Source organism: Alligator mississippiensis, chromosome 14 (genome assembly GCF_030867095.1).
Source record: "Alligator mississippiensis isolate rAllMis1 chromosome 14, rAllMis1, whole genome shotgun sequence".
NCBI lineage: Eukaryota > Metazoa > Chordata > Crocodylia > Alligatoridae > Alligator > Alligator mississippiensis.
In genome coordinates this window covers 11699946-11721970 of record NC_081837.1, presented here as the reverse complement: position 1 = coordinate 11721970, position 22025 = coordinate 11699946, and the positions used below count along the sequence as shown (strand labels likewise).

The following is a 22025-nucleotide window of genomic DNA, read 5'->3' as shown; positions in this document are numbered from 1 at the left end:
GATTTTTAGGGAGAACCCCGGATCGCTGTCCAGTGCTGTCAGTTCAGTTGAGTCTTAACAAACATGCATGGGATAAATACCTTGTTATCTGGGCCTGTGGTGGCCTCCAGCCTTTTTTTTCAGATTCTTTCAGTTATGAAAAGTAAATACCATTACACATTTCTCTTTCAGTCTCGAGCAGAAACCTTGGGTTTTTTTTTAATTTTCCCACATAATGGCTGTGATGCTTTCCCTTCTAGCGAAGTGTGATCCTGCCTTGAATTTGTGTTCTTGTGAACAAACAAAGCTTAATAGCTTAATATAGTTATTTAAAATAATGCATTTTAAAAGATGTGGGCTGTCAGAATATCTCCCATTTTCCAGTGTTGATTGCCGTGAACATAACAGTAGATGAAAGCCTCTTGGTTTCTTTCCTTTCTTGCCTTCTTTTAAATCTTCTCCAGAGTTTGAGTTTGGAAAAAATACACTGTGTGTGTACTCACTGACGATTGAGCTAAGATTTAAAATATTCCATTCAGATTAGCCCTTGAGGTCAGGAAACCGAGTCTTGGACTTGCAATGTAATGAATCTTCACTTCCGTAGTCATGCAAAGTTTTAATAGTAGGCATGGCTCCTGCGTGGAAACGCTTAATGGATAGAGTTCGTCTTTTCCAGGCAAATAATCAATTTTCAAATCCCTGTTGTAAGCAAGCTGTTAAAACAAAAATGTTAACTTCATGAGCTTTAATGTGGAGCTAAAATGATGGCTTAGTGATAGACATGGAGAGAGGAAATAGTATAATGAATATCCATTTGCAAACTGACATGTTAGTAGCAACGATCCCCCTCCTATCAAATACCTTTCAACTACGCACGTTCTGAACGTGCCCATGGTCCTTGGGTAACACAGACCGAGCGCGTTTACAACAGAAAGCTCCTTCGCGGTCTAATGAGATCCAAACAGGTAATTTGCAGCACTTGCAAAACCCATGGTCAAAACTGAAAAGAAAAACAGCACAATGCAAAAGACCATGTTAAAAAGGAGACTTCTCTCATAATGAGGCATGATATGTCATCAGATAGCAGGAAGTGGAGTTGCCCTATGTTCTTGTCAAATGCAAAGCAGAGAAACTAATTTCTGTCACCACCAGACATACTCACGCGTGCACCCCAGCACACGCGTGCACCCATCTTCAAAAGATTTAATTAACAGAGCATTTGAACTCTGGTAGATTAGGGACACCGATTTCCTGGTTGTTCTATTGCAAGGGTTTGGCAGTGATCTGATAAATCTCAGTGTCCGAGTTTCTTAAACCTTTCTGTATTTCTGCTTCTGTTGTCTGTTTTAGAATGACAACTTGTTTTCCGCTTTCTGGTTAGAGCTGGCTGCAGGGCTCTAGAAGAGAAACTGGAGATCTTCTGTACAGGGTGTGGTAGTCAATTTGATCTCATCAAAATCTTGCCAGTAGCAGAATTCATTCTGCTGAGATTTTGCTTGAAGACAAAATGGTGGTGCTTTCTCTTTTCCTAGCTTGGAATACACTCAACCTTTTTTTCCCTTTGGTTTATTTGTTTGCTTGTTTATTGAATTAAGAGCCTCTCCTCCCCCTTTCTAGATTAGTCGTGGTCACCTTCCAGGCCTCCATTTGCAGAACAGGTATGGGAGTACTTGGAAAATATTAGTGTACAGAAGCCAGTGAAGCTTGATGGAGGAAATACAGATTCCAAATATTAGCCTGAGATCTACTGTCCCAGCAATAGTTACTATTACAAAAGGCGGAAAGGTTAACATACTGCAAAACAAAATAACTCCCCCTCTTGTCTTGATCTTGAGCCCTCTGTTCCTGCCCCAACAAAGCGCTGAAATGCAAACTCAACTTTAAGCACAGTGGGCACATCGAGACGAGCATAGCCATGCAGCGTGTGATGCTGCAAACAGATTTGCACTGGCACATACCGCAGTCTGGTGTTCTCCATGCTGCAAATGGGGATATCCAGGAGTGAAAAAAACCCGCGGGGGGGAGGAAATAATGGAGCAACACATGCTTGGCCAGCGCACACTGTTGAAAAGTGGAGCCAGGCCACCTAGAGCCACACTCGGCTGCCAGCCTGGCTCCGTGTGGCAGAATTGCCATGGCTGTAGCCCTGGAAGGCCCTAGCACCCCAGGTAAGGATGCTTGGATCACCCCAGTGCTGGCCCCAGCCTCCCCTACACCACCCCGGGGTAACTTGCCACGCACCAAAGCGCGCGTGGCACAGGCGTTCCCCTGGGACAAGAAGTGGTGGTGCGAGATGCCGCTACTTGTCCCCAAGGAACCAAACGTCCATGCATGTCTAGCCGTGCCCAATAAGGCTACTGAAGTTGAATATGGGTGATCTTTCCTTCCTCTGCAGCAGGAGACTGATGGTGCACCCAAAAAGCATTGCGGCTAAGAAGGAGGTAATGAGCTTCTGTGGGCTCTCTCAGCCCATCTGCTTCTCCTGGTAGGTGTCAGGCTTGCAGTGAGGGGTTAAAAGTAGAGAGTCTAGCTCAGTTGGGTCTTGGCTGTAAGGCAGAACAGGTCTCCAGCTCTTGCTGTGTGATAGTAGCCTGGTTGTTGCCAGGATTTGACTAGAAACTGCTGTCTGCCAGAGTTTTCCTGCAGGAAGGTAGGCCTGATGTGAGGCTATTGTTTTCATCTGCTACCAGTGACTTGCTCATTGCTGCTGAATAAGATGGCAACCGTCAAATAAAAACACGTGTCTCCTCTGCACTCACCTGGGAACCATACAGTGGCCTGTCATGAGCTCAAGAGCGATGAGGTCCCGTGGAGTAATGTGATGCCTGTTGAGTGTGAGTAGCCGTAGCAAAATCTTGTTTTTCTCCCCCATGCTCCGAGTTAAGTGAGGATCATGAGCTGGGAAAATGACTTATGATCAGTGTTGGCCTCTTGCTGTTTAGAAACTCCTTTGATACCCGAATGGGAAACATCTGGGCAGGATGACTAGAAATCTTGCCCCATCTTCTTCTGGCATGCAGAGCTCTGTCTCTGTCCCAGCCAAGCGCGTAGCTTTTCTCTTGGGTGCCCAATTTCTTATGCTTTCTGGCTATATGTTGCTGACTATTTTAGGCATTTGGCCAGAGGGGTGATAATAGTGACCAAATTGAGGGGGGCAACCCCAATGTCAAGCAAGAAGATAGACTGGACTGGAGTCACCAACAGAGTTAGTAGTGAAAACCCACCAGCATCAGTTTGCATTTTTCTGCCTCTTGCCCTTCCTATCAACATTTAAGTCTAAAACATGCATTCTCCGAAGCCCAGTCTTTTGAGTTCTTGGCTGTTCAACTCCTAGTCTTCCCTGTCCTGAATATGTCCTATATTTCTGGAGGTATCCAAATTGGAAGACCACCAGCTTATTGTATGTATGTACGTGCGTGCACACAAGAAGCTGATCGGCTGCATGTTGCTTTTTTTTTTCCCTTTCATTTTTTTGTCTAAGGCTGGGTGCTTAAATGCTTTGTTGCATTATGTTAATTCCTCAGCAGTGCAATCAAATTCATGTCGTAATTAAAGCTGTCAGTTGGAAGGCAAGCCAATCGCCGAGAAAACACAGCATAACAAATGAAGTGAAATGATTCTGCGTGTAGCTATACAATGCTTCGCCAGGCATGAAATTAAATAAGTAATTTGATGTTGACATCAGAAATTGAAATGATACCCACTGTTCCTTCATTCAGTCAGACCTGCATAAACAATAGCCAGAACAAATATGTACAATACAACACAGCCCTTTTCCCCACCCAGCTCCCCAAGTAATGCACAATATATATGCAAAATGAAGATAACTGTGTCTTCCAAGACCTGAAGGATGTAATTTTCTTTAGTACACAATGAGCTGATAGTTACATGAGGTTTCCTATTACTGTGCTCCTGAGCAAGCATGTCTTATCTTTAAAACAACAAAAAATAATAATTAAAATATATCTATATATCTGTATATAGATCTATATAGATATCATAAGTCAGTTTTAAGTGAGAACCTCTGCAAGGATGTTGGCTCCTGTTGCAGGCACCTGCTGGTGGCTGCATGAATATGAACTGTATATTTGATGTCATATTTTGCGCAGGGTGAAATGGGAAACCGCTACCTCTAAAATAAGCAAACCTTCATTAGGAGATGTAAAGTCCTCCAGTGTAGGATCCACAACTCGGCCCGTGCCCTGTAAAGATACTGCCTGCGCAGCATCACATTCATCCACTGGTAGGGACTGGGCAGTAAGATCCTTTTGCTATTGGCTGATGTCAAAGATCACCCCTCCTCCCCCCCGCCGCAAAAAAAGAGGAAAAGGATTTCTTCTGACTTCAGCCTATGTGCTCTGCTAATAAATACACTGTTCACAACAGCAAAAATAGCCTGTGCATGTGCCATACATTCTTTTGTAGCTACGTACCGGTCAAGGTGAATTAAAACTTGTGCGCAAAACGTACTGTCCATATTCAGCATGCAGTTTTCAAAGGGCCATAGCTCAGTGAAATCAAAACCAAATTTCCTGGAAATTCCCTAAGGAACCTCTCCTCAATTACGATTATTTTGCTGCTGCTTTTCCACTTTTTACCTTTAGCCATTACCGCAGTGAGATTTTCAAAGAAATGACAAGAAATACATTATGAGAAATAAATATGCTTGATCATTCTTACTGGTACTTAAACTTGCTGAAACTTTCAAAACAAATGAAAGGGCCTTGCATGTGTAAGGGCAGGATGCAAACTTGAAAAATTTCAGCTGGAAAAGTTCAGGTTTCAGATAGGTGCAGGTGACTGAGGATGGGATTAGAATGAAAAACATTATGCGGCTTTAACTAAAGCAGTATAGGTATAGTACTCTGCCAGGCAGTATTCTTATATAAATTAAAACAGCAGAAAACAAATGATAAAAGCAAATAAAGTGCTAAAAAAACCCATAGCAAATTACATGCATTATTAAAAAAAGAAAAATGGATCTGGAGTTGTAACATCATCTCTACTCCTTCAGTGGTGTGGATAGATGCACTAGAGGAATACAGGGAGGAATAAGGAGCATTAGCTGCTCACCTTCTGCTTCCTCATGGTCAAATTGTTCATGTAAGATAGGGTGGAACAACTATAAGGCAGATGGGTCAGAAACGGCGGTATCTTTCAGACTATGGCCCAAGGAGATCACTTGTAACCGTATCTCTAACTTTGCTTGGTTTTAAGGCCTAGAAGGTCTTTGTATGCCACTGAAGTACCACTCTGAATTTCTCTACTTTGTACTTAATTGGTGAAGTAATATGCTAAATTATATACCATGAGCGGGGCCGTTGGCCCTCAGCTTGTTGATGTGACTCAGTACTCTTATGCTAAATTCATTAGCAGCAGGTACAGGAGGTCCTGTTGGGCATTATCTTTGAGTGTGATGCTGAATAATCAAATCGCTCTTACTGCTGGACTGAATCCTAGCCCTGAGAGGACTTCCTGCACGGCTTCCTTGGAATAACTTGAAATACAGAGTTGTAATTCTGCATGCTTTCTCTGACCTGCCAAGTCTGGTTGATGTCTTCCTGTGCCATCTCTGATGCTTCCTGCATTATGTTATTATTGAAAGTAAGGTTATGCCAGGGAGCCAAAACATTGACTGAGCTTTTCAAGTTGGAGATTGAAGGAAGCCAGCTGGCTCATCTCAATTATCTCCCTGGCCAGTAAAGAACAGTTCTCGACATTATATTTCTTAAGCGTGTTATCTAGACTCATGTGAAATGCTTCAGGTGTTGAGGTCTGCAGTACATGGACAATTTATCCTATAATGTAATAGGCAGTGACCTGGGTTGTGAGTGAGATGCTCAGATCTCCCTCCATCTCTGCAAGAAAACCAGCTGTGTAATCCCTATTGCTTAAATTAAAAACCAACCAAACAAAACCTTTCATCTTCTTAATTCCTGTGAATGTGGAGCTTAGAGTCGTTTCCAACACCAAAATGGAATGACAAGGTGCATTTTTTATGCCAGCTTAAATCCTCTGCTTCTTTTCCCTTGTGTTTTTTATTATTATTATTATTATTAATTATTTTAAAGCGTTTTAAGTTTTAAAGTCTCTTTCATGCTGCAGATGTTTTGCTCTTTGGTTTACCTTTTATTTTAAAATCCTTGGTTTGCCAAAAAAAAAAAAATTGGGCACCTAGATTGGAAATTTAGTAACTAGGTTCTCTGGGAAATGGGGCATTGACTGTAGCTGCTTCTCTGCGGCTGCACGTTCTTCACATTTCAGACTACTAATTATGTTTACAAAATGTCTCATTTTAGAAAAGTACTGTGTGTGCACTAACCGGGGTCTTTTGGGAATAAATTGACAAACAGGTCATACACTGAAAAAGTCATCCAAACCCAGTGGGCTTTTCAGTCTGGAGCTGGTCTATGGCTTCTTTTCCTCTCCCCATCCCGCCTGCCCCTTTGTGGCCACAAAGCTGAGTAGCTGGAGTCCAGGGCATTGAATGTCAGCATGTCAGGGAGGCTGGTTGATGAGTGTCTGTTTAGTCTCAGCGCAGGGCGAAATGCCATCATTAATTCATTACCCAGCTGCCTGTCAAATAAATTGGCAATTACGTCCACCGCAGAAGCTTGGAATTCAGTAAATAGCACGTTACCGTCTCAGAGTCATTGAGAGATGTAAAGGGAAAAATTAAGCAACACCGTGTTTGTTTCAGTAGCAGATGACAAGGGGCAGCACATTGGTTCTGTGATGTAGTGATGAAAAGCTTGGAAGGGGCTGGTAATGAGCTATGCGGATTGGAACGTGTTAAAAACCGTCTCTGACTTTCCACTTTGTCTTTTTTGTTTTATTGCAGAGCTCAGCTCCCTCCAGCTTGGGAACAGGCTACTTTGTAAGTGTATCTCAACTTTAACACATGTGCCTCTGAACAGCACAGCATTACTCCTGAAACAAAAGCTTCCTAATATGTGGGAACAAACATAAATACCCAGTGTTAGCCTGTCTGATAGGTTAACTGATCTTCTTCCATTTCTATCTCAAGTAATATGTTATTAATATATCCCAGACTCGCTGGACCGTGGTTGCCCGAACTGACCAGGTGCCAGTTTATAATTTATAATTTTATATTTATTATACAAATTCCCATTGCACTTCGCTTGTATGGCAAATATAAACATGCAATGCCAGGTTCTTGGTTTTCCTTTTACACCGGTTTTTATCGAGTCATAGATTTTTAAGGACAAAAGTGCCTCGTTATGCAGGTGTGTCTGATTTTCTGCATCCCACAGTCGCAGGTTATCGCACAGATCCAAGTTCTGTGGTTAAACTAGGTATGTCCTAGGAGAAAACACTGCTGAAACTATTTTGACTTAGATGGGGTTATGCCAGATTTACACGTTACATAAGGAGAGAATCAGGTCTAAGACCAATTGATTAATCAATGAATCAATGTTTTGCTCAAATGATCTGTAGGTTACTTACACAGGAAAGTAGGGGAAGAAGGATTCAAAGAGTTACTCAAATCCCAATCAATCCAATGTACACTCCCTCTTTCCTCTGGGATTTTATACTGTAATGGAATTTATACATCCCCGAAGTAGGACTTATTTCTGCCTGTCTAATAGCAGACGAAGGATGAGAACTAGATCTTTATAAAGATCTGTATATGTTTTGGAAAGCAAAGCTATCAAAGACAGACTTTTCCTCTAGTAGGTATTGTAATCAGAGGCTGCTCCAATTTGGTCATCCAACATTAAGGAAAAGAAAACCACATACAGTACATAGCTTTAAGGTAATCCTGTCCAATTTCCCAATGTGTAATTTTCTTTTGTTAGTACACAATGAAATTAGTCCCTTCCCATAGAGGTCTGCAATCCTTTAGAAGGACATGGGCTTAAAGTAAATGAGAAACAGCCTCACATGTAAAGGGTAAAACTGAAACTCAAAGATTTCTTAGTGCTTGGAGAATTGGTGTCCCGTTGGATCTGCATCAGGCTTCAGCACTGACCGAGTGTTAATCTTCCCACCAATGGAAAGGTATGAAGAACACATAATCAGTTGTTAAAAAAGGTTGCCAGTCATTTTCATTACTGTAGCAAAACCTAAATCAATGCAAGGCAAAACGAACACGGACAGGGAAAAGCAGTTTTATTCCTTCAGCTTTCCCATTTCCTACCCCCCTCTTCCTCTGCTGAACCATGCAGATTTTGGAGGGGGGGAAATGTCTGTAACAGCTTAAGAGTAACCTTATATAAAGTTTCAGTGTCTTTCCTTAGCTTAGCAGCATTTCCTTGCTTTGTTTGCACCCGGGCACCTATATTTTATAGCCTGTGGAAAACCACAGGGATGCTCTGGAATATAGTATAAAACAAAAGTCTTTAAAAATATACCAACCTTTTTCTTGTTGTGGAAGCTGAATCTACATTCATGCAAGGGCAGTTTTCAACTTCATATTTAGGAAGCAGCGGTAACAGAAGAAAAGCCATCTGCCACTCCTTTGCACCATACTGTATGTGGGTTGGTCCACTAGAACTAAAATCTGGATGGTGTCAGCATTCCCTGTGCTCCATCCAAAAGCTTTGAAGTTTCTATTTCTCGCTAAATTGAAAGTTGAGTGACAAAAAAAGAGAGCCTTGGCCTTCTTCTAGTGCCAGCACATTGGGATTTTTATGCTGTTGACTCTGGTGGTAAGTAAAGGAGAAAACTCCTTATTAAGCTTCACTAGTGCGTTGTGCCAAACTGCAAGTTTTTGTGTATATAGACTGTTTCCCCCCCGTTGTAACCAATATTCTAGTTGTGGAAGACGTCCTTCAATTTTACTTACAAAGCAGTTGGTTCTTTTGGTTTGATTTGGTTTTCTTTACATTTACATAATTTTGGATGAAACTTGGAGGTTCCCCCCCCCCCCCCCCCTTTCTTTAATTTGGAAAAGTTTTTTGGGATTACCTTGCTTATTTTTTTTTAAAAAGCAGCCCATAGCATTATTAACTTACATCAAGCTAATACAACCCAGATGTTTTCTGCAGTACCAGACAATGAGAAAAATGCTCCAAAATGATCCACTTAGTCTGTGTGTTCCCAATGAATTTAATTATTGTATTATCAAAGCGCAAAAGAAGATGAACTTGAATTTTTTTTTTCTTTTTTTTAACAAAGCCTTTAGCCAGGAAAAGCTCATTTGTTTTCCACATATAACTTGGGGGGAAAAAAATATCAGAATTATTTTTGTTAGGGGAAAGTGTCAACTGTAGAAGCGGAAGCTTTGAGCTTAATAGAAAGTAATAAACATTTTTTTCTTTGGGAACTTGCTTGGTAAATATTGTATCAAAATGTTACAAAACCAGCTGATGCCGCAGCATACTGGAAGAAATGCCTGCCTCAGGTAAGATAAAATGGCTGGTAGTTTTAGCTTTATTATCCACCCAAATCTGACACGTGCCTTTGGAGAGCCAGATGGAAGCCGATCTCATACCAAACTGCCTGAGCTGTAAGGTACGGATATAAAAACAACAAAGATTTGCTGGTAAATTAAGTATTAATGGAATCTTTCTTCTACTATTTTATTTTTTAATCATAAAGCTTGTTGCTGCTTTTTTACCTCCCCTTCTCTTTTCTGTTCCTCCTCACTGAAAATCAGCTTCTTTTAATAGCCCCCCCTCCGTCCACCATCTAACATCCTGTCTTCATTGGTGAGAAAATTGCCCCGTTGCACACTAGGTGCACCGCACACACCCATATTAAGAAAACAGATTGAGATTTTACTAGTATATCTATCATGAAAACTATAGACAACTCAGCGGACAATAACAGAGGCGTACTGCACTAATTGAGTGTTGTGATTATTTCTGTCCTGCCTTATTTGGTTTTTAAAGTGTGGGTGCACTGTGACTACTTCCTCCCTTTCAGTCAGTCTTGGACTGTAAGTTGCCGGTATCCATCCTCTTAGCCTGGTTCTGTTGCGTCTCAGAGTTATTTTAAAGCATTAGTTTTAAGCAGAAATTCAGAGATGAGAGCATCTTCTAAAAATTGCATTTGCATAAGCTTATTGGCATGAAGGCTCGAACTAGACAAAATAAGAGGGAATGGAAAGCCTCACAGAAGTTTCACCTTTTGGGAAGGAGGGTGAATGTTAAAATTCATATGCATGCTTCTTTATAATGCTTCTTTATAATGTTCACTCGTACATAGATGTACATAATTGCAATATAATTAGGCCTGTAGACTATTTGAGATGTATATCTTAATACTGCTGGCAAAAAATCTGGACATGCATTGGACTAGTTTGTGTTTCCGTTAGTATTAAGAATACTTTTCTATTCCGCATGTTTTCAACTAAATGACCATGTATATCTAGTGGGCAGCCCAAATGATCTCTATTTTCTACATAGTCCCTAAAATATGGTAAGAGCAGCTCAAATTTAATTCTTCCTTAAGGTCAGCGGGTGTTTTGTTTTGTTTTGCCTGAGCTCTTGTCCAGTAAGAACTAAAGAGGCAATTATTTGGCCTGCAGTATTTTATTTCCTAGTGCTCACCAGGTGCAATATCTTAAATGCTAATTGACTGTATTGTTAGTTTATGTATTAAAATCAAGCACTTACTCTAAAGCAAGACATTTGAGATGCGCTAAGATTTTGCTGTTAGGAAGTTCCTGTATCTGCAACGCTTGTGCATGCTGCATACTGCTAGTGGAACAAAAATGGCTACGTGAATCACTTTATTTTAGTTTGAACTTTGCTGTGAACATGGGTAGTTTCGGACATTATCTTAAATCTGGCGTCTCATCCCAGTAACAAAACCGTCTTTGTATAACAAGCAAAATCTGTCCTAATAGTTTGTTTTGATCTTCTGTAGGTGTAGGGAGGGCAAGAAACCAAACTGTTTTTAATGTTGGTTGATACATTTATGAACCAGATGTGGTTGATATGATGTGGCTTCTCTCTCTCTCTCTCTCTCATAGATATATCTATATGTATAATGAGGAGTGTGTGTGTGTGTGTGTGTGTGTATGTGTATACACGCACACACATTCTTCACTCCATACTTGCTAAAAACTGAGGAACTGTAGACCCCCCCACCACATTTTTAGAATATAAGCAAGAAGTTAATCAGGACCTCATTTCCATCATTCTCAATTTGATAAGATATTTGTTAGCCACTTTCAGATATTACAGTAATACTTCATTTGTCAAATCTCCATAGCTTGGCATGGCAGGGCTCACAGGCATGGATGATTTTTTTTTCTCATCCTTCCTTCTGATGATCATTAACAGTATAGTCACTTGGGAAGAGATGTATAACATTATGAGGCCTGATTCTATCCTCTCACATTTTGGTCAAGTCTAGGTTGATTTGATTTCCATTTTTCATGAACACCGAGAAAAGAACTAGGCCTATTGTTAGTATTAGTATGACCTGAGGAATTGTAACCGAATATATTCTGAACAGATCTCTCATAGTCCTTGGGGTTTTTTCTCCATTGCAAATTATCCCTGTTCCTCATCAAACATAGAAATGTAGATATCATAATTGGAAAATGGTTGGGATGTCTTTTCAAAACTTTTTTGGATTTTAAAACCAGTTATAAAAACATGTGGATTTTAAAGCCCTTTTCTAACTAACTGCGACTTTTACATTCAGAGGTAGAGAGATGCTCTAGAATATGATTGGGCTTTGAATAACAGTAATGTCTTTCTCTCTTTCATCTGAGTACAGAAAGCAATTTTGGCAGTCCGAGTTCTGCCTTCTTCATGCCATAAATCATGTGAAATCAAAGTTGTGTAAAAGAATATAACCAAGTTTGGCCATCCACGACAAAATACCCAGAAATCAAATCTAAATTATTTAGCAATTTTTCCTTTAAAAACAATAAAGAAGAAAAAAACATTCCCAAGGATGCTAGATTCCTCAGTCTGTCATAGTTCTTGAAATATAGAAATCTGTGGTCTTATTGGTTTGTCCTTATTAGCTTGTCTGGAAGGGGTACAATTATCCAGGCTATGTGTATTGCGATGCTCATGATTTTTCTTTTTATTACAATTTGTTTTGGCTTGGTTAGGAACACAGTCGTGTGTCCCCCAACCACCCTCGCCAACACAGAGGTTTGGGATTTTTGAGATTGGATGCAATTTGTGCGCAGAAGCATGTTTCTTGTGGGAGAAAGGGAATTACTGGAAGTGGGAGGGGGGAATGTTCGGGGGGGGGGCGAAAAAAAAAAGGATAAGTGGGTGGCTTTTTTGTTTGTTTTTGGTTCATTTTTCTTGCACCCTCCTTGAAAGATGTTTTACTTTGCCGGTGGGGTGGTGACTTAGGCAAAAACAAATTGAAAGCATCGTCCCATAGACTCTAGGTCACTCAGCGGTGCTGTCTAGTTTGGCCCGAGTGGGTTGAGATGACCAAACGTTGTGCAGGGGTGCGTTACCGTACACAGCATTTCAGAAATGTATCCCAAGGACATCAAGTGAAGAGCGAGTCACCTTGAGTAGTGACCATAGAAGACCCATGTGTCAGCTCTCCGCTCTAAAAAATGGATGAGGATACAGGATCAGGCCAACTGCTTCATTATGCACCTGGCCAAAAAGGATGTGACGTCTTTCACTCTTATTTCTGTGCACTAGTGAAACTGGGGGGCAGGGATGGGACACGACCGGAGCAGCATCCCTTTGTCGAGAGGTGCAAAAGCAGCTGTTGGGTCAGAAGGAGCCAGTGCTGCCTTGGGCATGGAGCTGCACTGCTACCTTTCTGTTTCTGCAGACCACACAAACCCATCCCTGAATATATCCAAGAGGTGGAAGCTGAATTTGGGATATAACAAAATGTGCTCCAAGTTGCTGTAGACACCAAATTAGTAATCAACAGGTTTTTTTCTCCTTTGTGCATTAGTTGACTTTAAGATGCTTTTCAGTTGAGCCTGTGCTGTAGCGGTCAATGTTTATACCAGACCTGACAATTTTCAGCCTGGGACGTTTTAGGGGTCTCTATTCTAGATGTGTAAATAAGACACTTCAGTTTCCATAGGATTAGAAATGCGTGTGGCTTGGATACCAAAAACATTGTGTGAAATAAGTTAAAAATGCAACTGGGGCTGGTTATGAAGGGGAATGCACTGTTTTAATTCTATGTTGCATTTCCCTACTGCCAGCAGGATCAGTAAACAAGAGTTATTGGTGTTACAGATATTGCAAGACACTTAATTTATCTCCAGTGCTTTGACTTCAGAAGCCAAACAATTAAATGTGTTTTCCTCATGTAAAAATATTTACCCTTTGAAATACAATGCATTTTTACAAAAGCGCTCCAGTGACTGGCTCTTTCGATGCACCACAGTTAATAAACTGTCATGTCCTCTGCAAACACAGTTGAAAAGACAATTCTTGTTATCCAGTGCTTGGCACTATAAATCATTGTTAACAAATCCTAATTTGTTTAGCAGGCTAATGAATGATCTCCAATTTTCTCACAGTAATTAGCTTTACCAACTATCATTGCAAAGGGTATACTGTACTACATTTCATCCCTACTTTAAAATCTCTCTGTGCCCATTCTTTGCAGAAGGAAAGCTAGCAACATACTTTGTGAACCTTCTGGTAATAAATTCTGATGCAAGATTAGTGGACCAGATTCCCAATAGAAGGATCTCCAAGGGCGAAGTTATCAGGGTTTGTAAACTTTAATGCAGAATATTGAGAGTGGAGCAGTGAAACCAGATAATCATGATGGCTCTTATTTATTTGAAATCTTTTAGATGTTGCATTTAATTTTCCTGGAGCCACTGAAAATGCAATGCGCCATAACAGCTGGTGTAAGTGATGCATCATCATTGCCAAATAAATACATTATATGTAATAAAATCTACCCTGGGTCAATTAATTTTAATGCTTATAAACTGCAATGTTGTCCCGAGCATAAATTTGTGTAAATAATTGGGGCACATTAAAGAATATGCTAACAACGTGACCATCAAAGCAAAAAAGGACACTAAAAGCAGGCATTTAAGTTTTACAAATCCTGTCAAGTTTGATGATAACTGGACTATAGCAGATATTTTTATAAACAAAACTGCACAATTCTTGAAGAAGTTAAGTGAAGTATAACTTATCCAATTGAAATAAGAGGAACAGTTTAGGCAGACAAAAGCAATTACTCTGACTGGCATCTGAACAGGACACAGGCACTAACCTTTCTTCCCTGAGATCGCAGAATCGTAGGGTCATAGAAAATGAGGGTTGAAAAGGACTTCAGGAGGTCACATCTAGTCCAACCCCCTGCTCAAAGAAGGACCATCCCAACTGGATCATCCCAGCCAAGGCCTTGTCTAACTGGGTCTTAAAAACTTCTGAGGATGGAGATTCCACCACCGCCCTGGGCAGCCTGGTCCTTGTGGCCCACAACCCTCCTGGTGAGGAGGTTCTTCCTAATATCTAATCTAAACTTCCCTTGCTGCATCTTGAAGCCAATGCTCTTTGTTCTGTCATCTGCCACCACTAGGAACAATCCAGCTCCATCCTCTTTGAAAGAACCCTTCAGGTAGTTGAAGCCTGCTATTAAAATCCCCTCTCAGTCTTGTCTTCTCCAGACTCAATAAGTCCAGTTCCCTCAGCCTCTTCTCAGAAGTCATGTCCCCCAGGTTCCTAACCATTTTTGTTTCCCTCCCCTGGACTCTGTGCAATTTGTCCAGGTCCTTTCTGTAGTGGGAGGCCCAAAGCTGGACACAGGACTCTAGATGTGGTCTCACCAGTGCTGAATAGAGAGGAAGAATCACTTCCCTTGATCTGCTGGCAGCTCTTCTACTAATGGAGCCCAGTATGCCATTAGCTTTCTTTGAAACAAGGACACACTGTTGGCTCATATTCAGCTTATTGTCCACTGTAGCCAGGGGACCTTTTCTGCAAAATTGCTGCTTAGCCAGTTGATCCCTAGCCTGTACCAGTGCATGGGATATGGACACACCAGATTTTTTGCTGGATTTTGCAGTTTTCTGATGGATACCATATCATGCATCACAAAGGCCAGCACCACTATGTATGACATTGGTGTTGTGATAATTAAGACAGTATTTTGCAGTTGAAAACCAGTTTACAAACATTTGTCATAATGTTCCTGTCAAGTGAGTAAACAATTATTGGGTTGGTCTAATAAAAGATATCAAATTCACCCAAGGAACCTTCTCTGCCTAAACAATTATTGACACTTTAAATAAAAAGGAACGCAGACGCAGCTGAAATGATGTACCCAAGTGAGCAAAGCTAAGCCAGAATTGTCTGCACATCTAGACCACTGAACTGGTTTTCAACCTTATAACCCAGCCTCCTTCAAATGCAATCAACAGGTGACTCTTCGATATGATGAATGACACTGGTGCTCATCCCCAGATGTATTCAGTGTCTCAGTCGGTGACCCCCTAGCAGGTCATGACTCACTGGTTAACAAGTACTGATCTAGACCACACTAAGAGGAATAAGTGCCTCCATTTCCTGAAGCATAAGATTATCTTTGGAGACCTTTCATCACATTGCTGACCACATCTGCTCCTGCCTTGGCCTTTGGAGAGACTTTTTTTCTCTTGTTATATTTATTCCATAAATAACAATCCTTCAGTTAGGGCTTCAGTTCTGTATATCATATTTGCATAGTATTACTGCAGGAAGTTGCCAGTGCTGTTTCATTTACTTGGTGTACAGCCTGACATTAATTTTTCCTTCTTTTAAATTGCATCAGTGTATCTCAAGATACTTCATCAGACGGCATGGTGACAAAATGAGAAAGGATCCAAATAATAGGTGGAGTTGGACCCTTTTTTTAAAATTCTAAACGTCAATTAAATTAATTTATTTTTATTGGCAGCTTTCATCATCTATCGGCTGACTCTCCCGTTTAAAAAAATCTGCATGATGTGCCCTATGTGGGCTGTGCGGCAGAAAACAGAATTGCAGCTTGTGGGTAGTGGATTGGATTAGCAATTGCCAGAAGTGTAGGATGATATTAATAAACATTTTCAGTGATGTTCCTAGTAAACTTTCCCAAATTGCACAGCATCGTAGTCTGTCTTTACCTCGGTCCTTAAAAAAAAAAAAAAAAATGTGCATTTTTATAACAATAAAACTTTATTATTTGTCACTTTTTAAAGATTGTAAGATTTATTCAGGCAACAGGCAAACTGCTCTTTGCTGTCACTCTAAATTCAGTCCATCAAACGCCCTGTATTACACTGTAGCTCCTTTTTTATTATTTTTTTCCATTAGCCTGGAATAAGTACATTCTTTGCTCATCAGCTCTTGTGAAGCAAAAAGAATTATTATTTTTTGTTTTTTCTCCCCTTCCTTCCCCTCCCATCTTCCTATAACATGTGACACAAATTGCAAATGTGAATCTGAATAATAAAGAATTGCTTCACTGATTGCTAAACATACATTATGGTGCTTTTAAACTCATTTCAGGTCATCGTACTGCAAATTAGTTTGATTGCAAGCAGTTAAGCTGTCATATACAAAGCCTTCATCTTCTTGGGGTCTCAGTTTCAGATCATTAAAACTGAATGCTCAGCAGTGCTCAATGTATGTATTGTGAGTTTAATATTTTGGAGGAAAGTAGCATTGGGTCTCTGGGGAGGATTTGCTACTATCACAAGCAAGGGAAAGGACTCTGTAATCCTCAAGATGAAACGGGATCAGCGATGACAGGCCTAATTTTCATGACTCTTTAACATCACCTTTAAAAGGTTGTCAGCCATGCTTCACTCACACCCAGGGTCCAATCCTGCTGTCTTCACTTATGATCAGGGATCTGGGTTTTCTGCTTCCCATGGAAAACAGAAAAAAATGTGGATTTTCCCTTTTAACTGAGAAAAATGTGGATTTTTCATTTTAACAGAGAAACACATGGATTTTCCACTTTTGCAAAGAGCTCTCTGCAGGCTGCAAGGGGCTGGGAGGGAGCGGGAGAAGGGTGGTCAGGCAGGGGGTGCCATGTGCATGTGCCTGCTCACATATGCACATGGCTGCCAGGCAGCCTGGAGAGCAGCTCCCGCAGGTAAGTCTGAGTGGGGGAGGGAGGGTTTTGGGCAGGGCTGGGGCTGCTGCCCAGCCTGGGTCGTGCATGGGGCTTTGGGCCTGGGGCCAGTATGTGCAGCTGCAGGGCCTGGGCAGGGAGCGGGATGGAGCCGCAGGAGGCTTGTCCAGGGGTTGGAGGCGTGGGGCTGGATGCCTGCTGCTGCACGCACTCCTGGAAGGGGCAGTGGGGGCATGTGCCCCCCTAATCTGTGTATGGGGCAGGTGCGGACTACAGGCTTGGACTCCCTGCCCTGCTGCCTTCCCCTCAGGGCCTCCACGGCCCAGCTGGCGGGACCTAGCATGGCAGGGCAGTGTGGGGCCAGGTGGGGAAGCTCCTTGCTGCTGCAAGCCCTGTGCCACCCTGGCAAAGCATGAAGTTATGCCCCCTGCTGATGCTGGGCAGGCAGGGGATGCCTTGCTAGGATGGTGTGGAGATCCCAGTGCCAGCACTGAGCTTCCCTGCCGGGCCCTGCTCTGCCTTGCTGCTCTGGGTCCTGCCCACTAGTCCATGGAGGCCTTGGATGGAAGGCAACAGGGTGGGGAGCCGAAGCCCACAGCAGCCAGCCCACGCCCACCCCTTTCCATGGGGTCCCCTCTGCCCATGCTGTCCATGGGAGAGGGGGAGCTGGGCTCCACACCCTGCTCCACTGCAGCAGTTGTCACCTCCTGCCAGCAGCAGCCAGGGCTCGGGCACTGGGCAGAGGGTCATGGACCCAGGTCCCTGTCCCCATAGCACTGGCAGCTGGGGGCCCCTTCTGGCAGGGCTGGGGGGTGGCTGCGAGTGGGGAATGAGGGACACCAGCAGGGCTGGGGTGTTGTGGCTTGGGAGTGAAGGACTTGGACCTGCATTCTGGTGAGCGAAGAGGGCCCTGATTTTCAATAGTAAACCCAAAATGAAATATCAACTTTATAGATACTTAGAATTTATTTTATTATAGTGATTGATGCACTGGTAGGCTTCCAAATTGCGTTAACATTGTAAATATATCAATAAAACATTGTGTTCGGTTGATATCTATATGTATATAGTAATGTTTCATTTTAATTGTGGATTTGGGGGTTTAAAATCAGAGAAATCATGATTTTTTTATCAGAGAATTTGTGATTTTTAAATGGAGAAAACCAGGATCCTTGTTTATGATGTAGGGGTTAGAGGGTATCCCCCCCTGAATAAAGAGAGCGGTACTGGACTTCTCTATTTATTCCATTCCTGTATGAATGAGAGAGATGATCTGCTACAACAAGAGTATTAAATATATGACCCCCAATGCTGCCTGTGGGCCTCAGTGACCCACAGGCAGTATATGAGGTGTGCTGGATGGCCCCACAAGTGACACAGCCCAGGATGGCCACATGCCGCGCTGGGGCCATGCTGCAGCTGCATAGCCCCATGGTGATCTGGAATAAGGGACTGGTCTATGGGTCTGGTGCAGCCCGCGAACACCTGCAGTGCCGCTCGCCTGGCCCACAGGATCAGATGAGTTTGACAGCCCTGTGGTATGAGAAGTTTTGACTTGGTAAAACAGATGGAAGGAGAGGGAAAATGTCAGAACAGGTATATTTTAAAATCAGCTCTTAAAGCAAAACAGCCTAGGAGATTTCTCAGGTTTCCGTATCCTTTTTCAATAGCTGAAGCATGGTTAGCGCTTTGCAGAATAATGGACTTGGCCCGTACTTCCCTGGAAGTGTATTGAAGGACACCCAAGGTGCACAGGTAAAAGTATCTTAGAAAGACAAAGGCAAGGAACTTCCTCAGTCAGACCTTTGAGAGGATTTCCCGGAGTCGGCACCACTGGGGATCTCGCGGTACAGGCAGTGGTATTGTGGTGGGACCAGGCATGAAAATTCATAGAGGGCCAAAACTAGGCCTGATGCAGTACTTGGCATGACACCAAGACACCCTTCTCTACAGGGTGGGTTTCATACCTACCAAGCAAATCTGGTGACACGCACCAAGAGTCAGAATTATTAACCCTTCAACCTTAGGTGGGACAAACATCAGGAAAGACAGTGGAAAGGCCTCTATTTTGACCCGAGGAACTGCACAGAGCCTGTGTGTGTGTGTGTGTGGTTGATGCGACTCAAGCGATGTGGTAATTGAAGGTGATATTTGTGATAGGTTCAAAAAGTCGGTTTGGGGTTGCTTGTGTCCAGAGAAACCTCTTTCTTTTTTGTTTTCCCTCTTTCTCATTGTGGTTAACATATTTATTTAGGCTGCATTGGTCAAAGAGACAAAAAATACTTTTCTGCAAAACCCATAGATATGGAAAGGCTGCGGTGGCTTTGCAAAAGAAGCACTTTTTGTCATGTTTCGGCGCATCATCTCCAGATACCTCCCCCTGCTAGGGTTGTGTTAGGACTAATTTCAGCTTGGTGGAAATTAGGTTTACAGCCCCTATTGCTGCTTGCATGGGAACTTCTCCTGAATCTCCAAGTATAACTGTAGCATATTTTCTTCTCTGTATGCTTCTGTTTAAAACAGACCTCCCAAATGATAGCAAATGAAATGAAAGTTGCTTTAACTTAAAGAGCAATCTCCACTCCCCGCCTTCCCCAAATGGTGCCCGGATTAAAAATTATTGCTGGATTGAACGTTGCTCTACTCCTCCTCTGTTTCGCATTAAAGAATGGTGGGATTGGACCTTAGGTGGAGAAGCATCTCCTGATTGCAAGAATTAAGGCTGAATTGCGTAGAAAAGAGTCCAATCCTTTCTCTCAGTCTTTTATGTCAGAGCTCAAAATTGCTGTCTGATAAAATGTAGGACACCAGATTGAATTACTTCATTGAACTACTGCTGTCCTCTGTTAATGGTAATTGCACGGATATAGCGGTCTTTCTTGGCAACATCTCAGATATTTACCTCCCACTGTTTTTCAATTCAAACCTTTGATGAAAATATTCCCAGTACTTCTTTAAAGCAGACACCCAACTGTCTTTCTTGACAAAGGCAAGGTCTCTAAATCAGATCCTGACAATTTGTGACACAGCAGTCTATCCAAATCACCTTTTACCTATGTCACCGTGTCATTTCCTGAAGAAAAAAGTGTCCGTCAGAGGAAGGTTTCTGAACTCTCAGAGCTCTGAGATTCTCTGTCTGGAAGAGAGAGAAAATGGAAGATTTGTGTGCTTGTTTCAGTGAAAGCAATTAGATGAAGGCCTGTAACATCATGATGCATGCTGTAATGGTTTGGTATAAATATTTGAATGTATTTTGTCAATGAGAAAAATATTATTAAGTTATCACTGGGAAGTGAAGGGCTTTTGAAGGCTGTTCCTGTGACAATGGTGGCTATGGGAAACAAAGAAGCAGAGCAAATATTTTCTCCTTAACTACACCTGCGGGTTATGATGTATTCAGCAGCACTAGGGTCTTAGTCACCTCTTGATAGCTCATCTCACTTGATGGGTTTATGTCCTCCTTCCACAGAGATGTGAAGGTGGTAACAGTTAGTCCATAGACACACACTGTTGTTTCAGGACACACTGCGTTGTGTGCATTACAATAAATGCTGTATCAGTTGCATGGAAATTCTACATTTGTGCCTCCGGAAAACTTGGCAGGGTGATAAAGAATATCAGCCCCGGAGCCTGAGGAACTTCCCTATAGGTCTCAGTGCATATGTCAGGGTATTTTTCTATTTGCTTTTGGGATTCATTAGAGATGGGTTCTTTTGAAAATGTTATTGGCAAGCACATGTGGCCTGCCAGTTATTGTGACCAGACAACTTTTACCTATGCATATAATTTGTCCAACTTTTGCATGAAGCTCGTTGAGGTAGGGACCATGCCTCCTTATGAGTTTGTACCAATAGGCTTCTGAGTACTACTGCAGTATATAACTATTTAATGGAAATATTGGATTGATCGTTTTCCATTAGAAGCTGCAGAGAGCTTGTTAACAGTGCCACGCAACCCAGCAGACTCAAGGCATACCGAAGGACCATGAGCTAACTCCATTTGCAAAGGAGATTTCCTAATCTTTGCCGACAAGTATGTACCCGTCAGGAATTGTGATGGAAGGTGAGCCTGGGGAGAATTTGTGACGGCTGCCCTGTGAGCAAGCGTGGGAGCCAAAATAATTGCAGAAAGTGAAATTAATGTTCAGAGTGGTGTCGTGATATCACACTCTCCCCCAGCATCAGTTGGAAGCCAAGGAAAGTATTGCAAGCTAAAGGCTGGACTGTTGAGTACATCAGACGGTGAGAGGGAATATGGATTGAGTTTCAAGGAATGATTTTCAAAGTGATACTTAAGGGCTTTCTTGCTAAACAATTGCAGGATTGAGAAAGGAAAAAAAGGATACAGGAGAAATTGTGGCCACATACAACAATCTAAAGTGCCTTTCGAAGAACAATTTTTAGAATTTCCACTTTTTCTCAGCTAAAAGAGTGTGTACAGACTTAAGCGTGCATGAAACCATCTCTTTCCCCTTATTCTCGTGTTTAAAGCTAAGTTCAGACAACCCGCTGCAAAGCCGCTGTAATAATGTTGAACCAGCAGCACTGGTGTCCTGTCTGAAATGCTGCTTTGGATATAAAAAGAAAGAGGAAATAATAATATGTGCCAGGAGCAGCAATGCTCTTTCAGCAACTGCAGAGTCAATTCCTCAGTTGTGTCCTATGCAGAAAAACTTAACTTGTAGGAAGAGTCAGCCTTAGGGAAAATGGTGTCCTGGACAAATTTGTATTTTGGTTCCCTCCCTCCCAAAGTCAGTGGCACTGCTGCAGGCAGGCAGGGGCGTGGGGTGCAGTCCGGCATGCCTGCACTGCCTGGCCTGGCTCTGCCTAAGCAGTGGCTGGAGGCAGGCATGGTGGGTAGTGCGGATGGCTCCATCTCTGCTGGACTGCTCCCCGTGCCCCTGCCTTTGCCTGCAGCGGCACCTCTGACTTATTAGGGCTGGGCACAGCTCTGTGCATGCATGCATGCGTGCATATGTGTGTGTGTGGCGCCCAGGCTATGCCGCCCTGGGCAATCACCTGTGTCGCCCACCCATAAGGCCACCTCTGCTCGGAGCG

The 22025-nt window shown here is 42.4% G+C and overlaps 1 protein-coding gene across 11 annotated transcripts in view; it reads left to right on the top strand.

The window, feature by feature from the left end:
- AUTS2 (activator of transcription and developmental regulator AUTS2) overlaps positions 1–22025 on the top strand; it is a 984419-nt gene that overhangs the window by 428848 nt on the left and 533546 nt on the right. For 10 of the 11 annotated variants that reach the window (XM_019493306.2, XM_014608106.3, XM_014608107.3 and 7 more), the window contains one exon: positions 6821–6856. The exons of the other annotated variant lie outside the window; for it this stretch is intronic. In XM_019493306.2, the coding sequence (XP_019348851.1) occupies positions 6821–6856 (36 nt within the window). The remainder of the gene's footprint in view (positions 1–6820; positions 6857–22025) is intronic. 11 annotated transcript variants of the gene reach the window in all.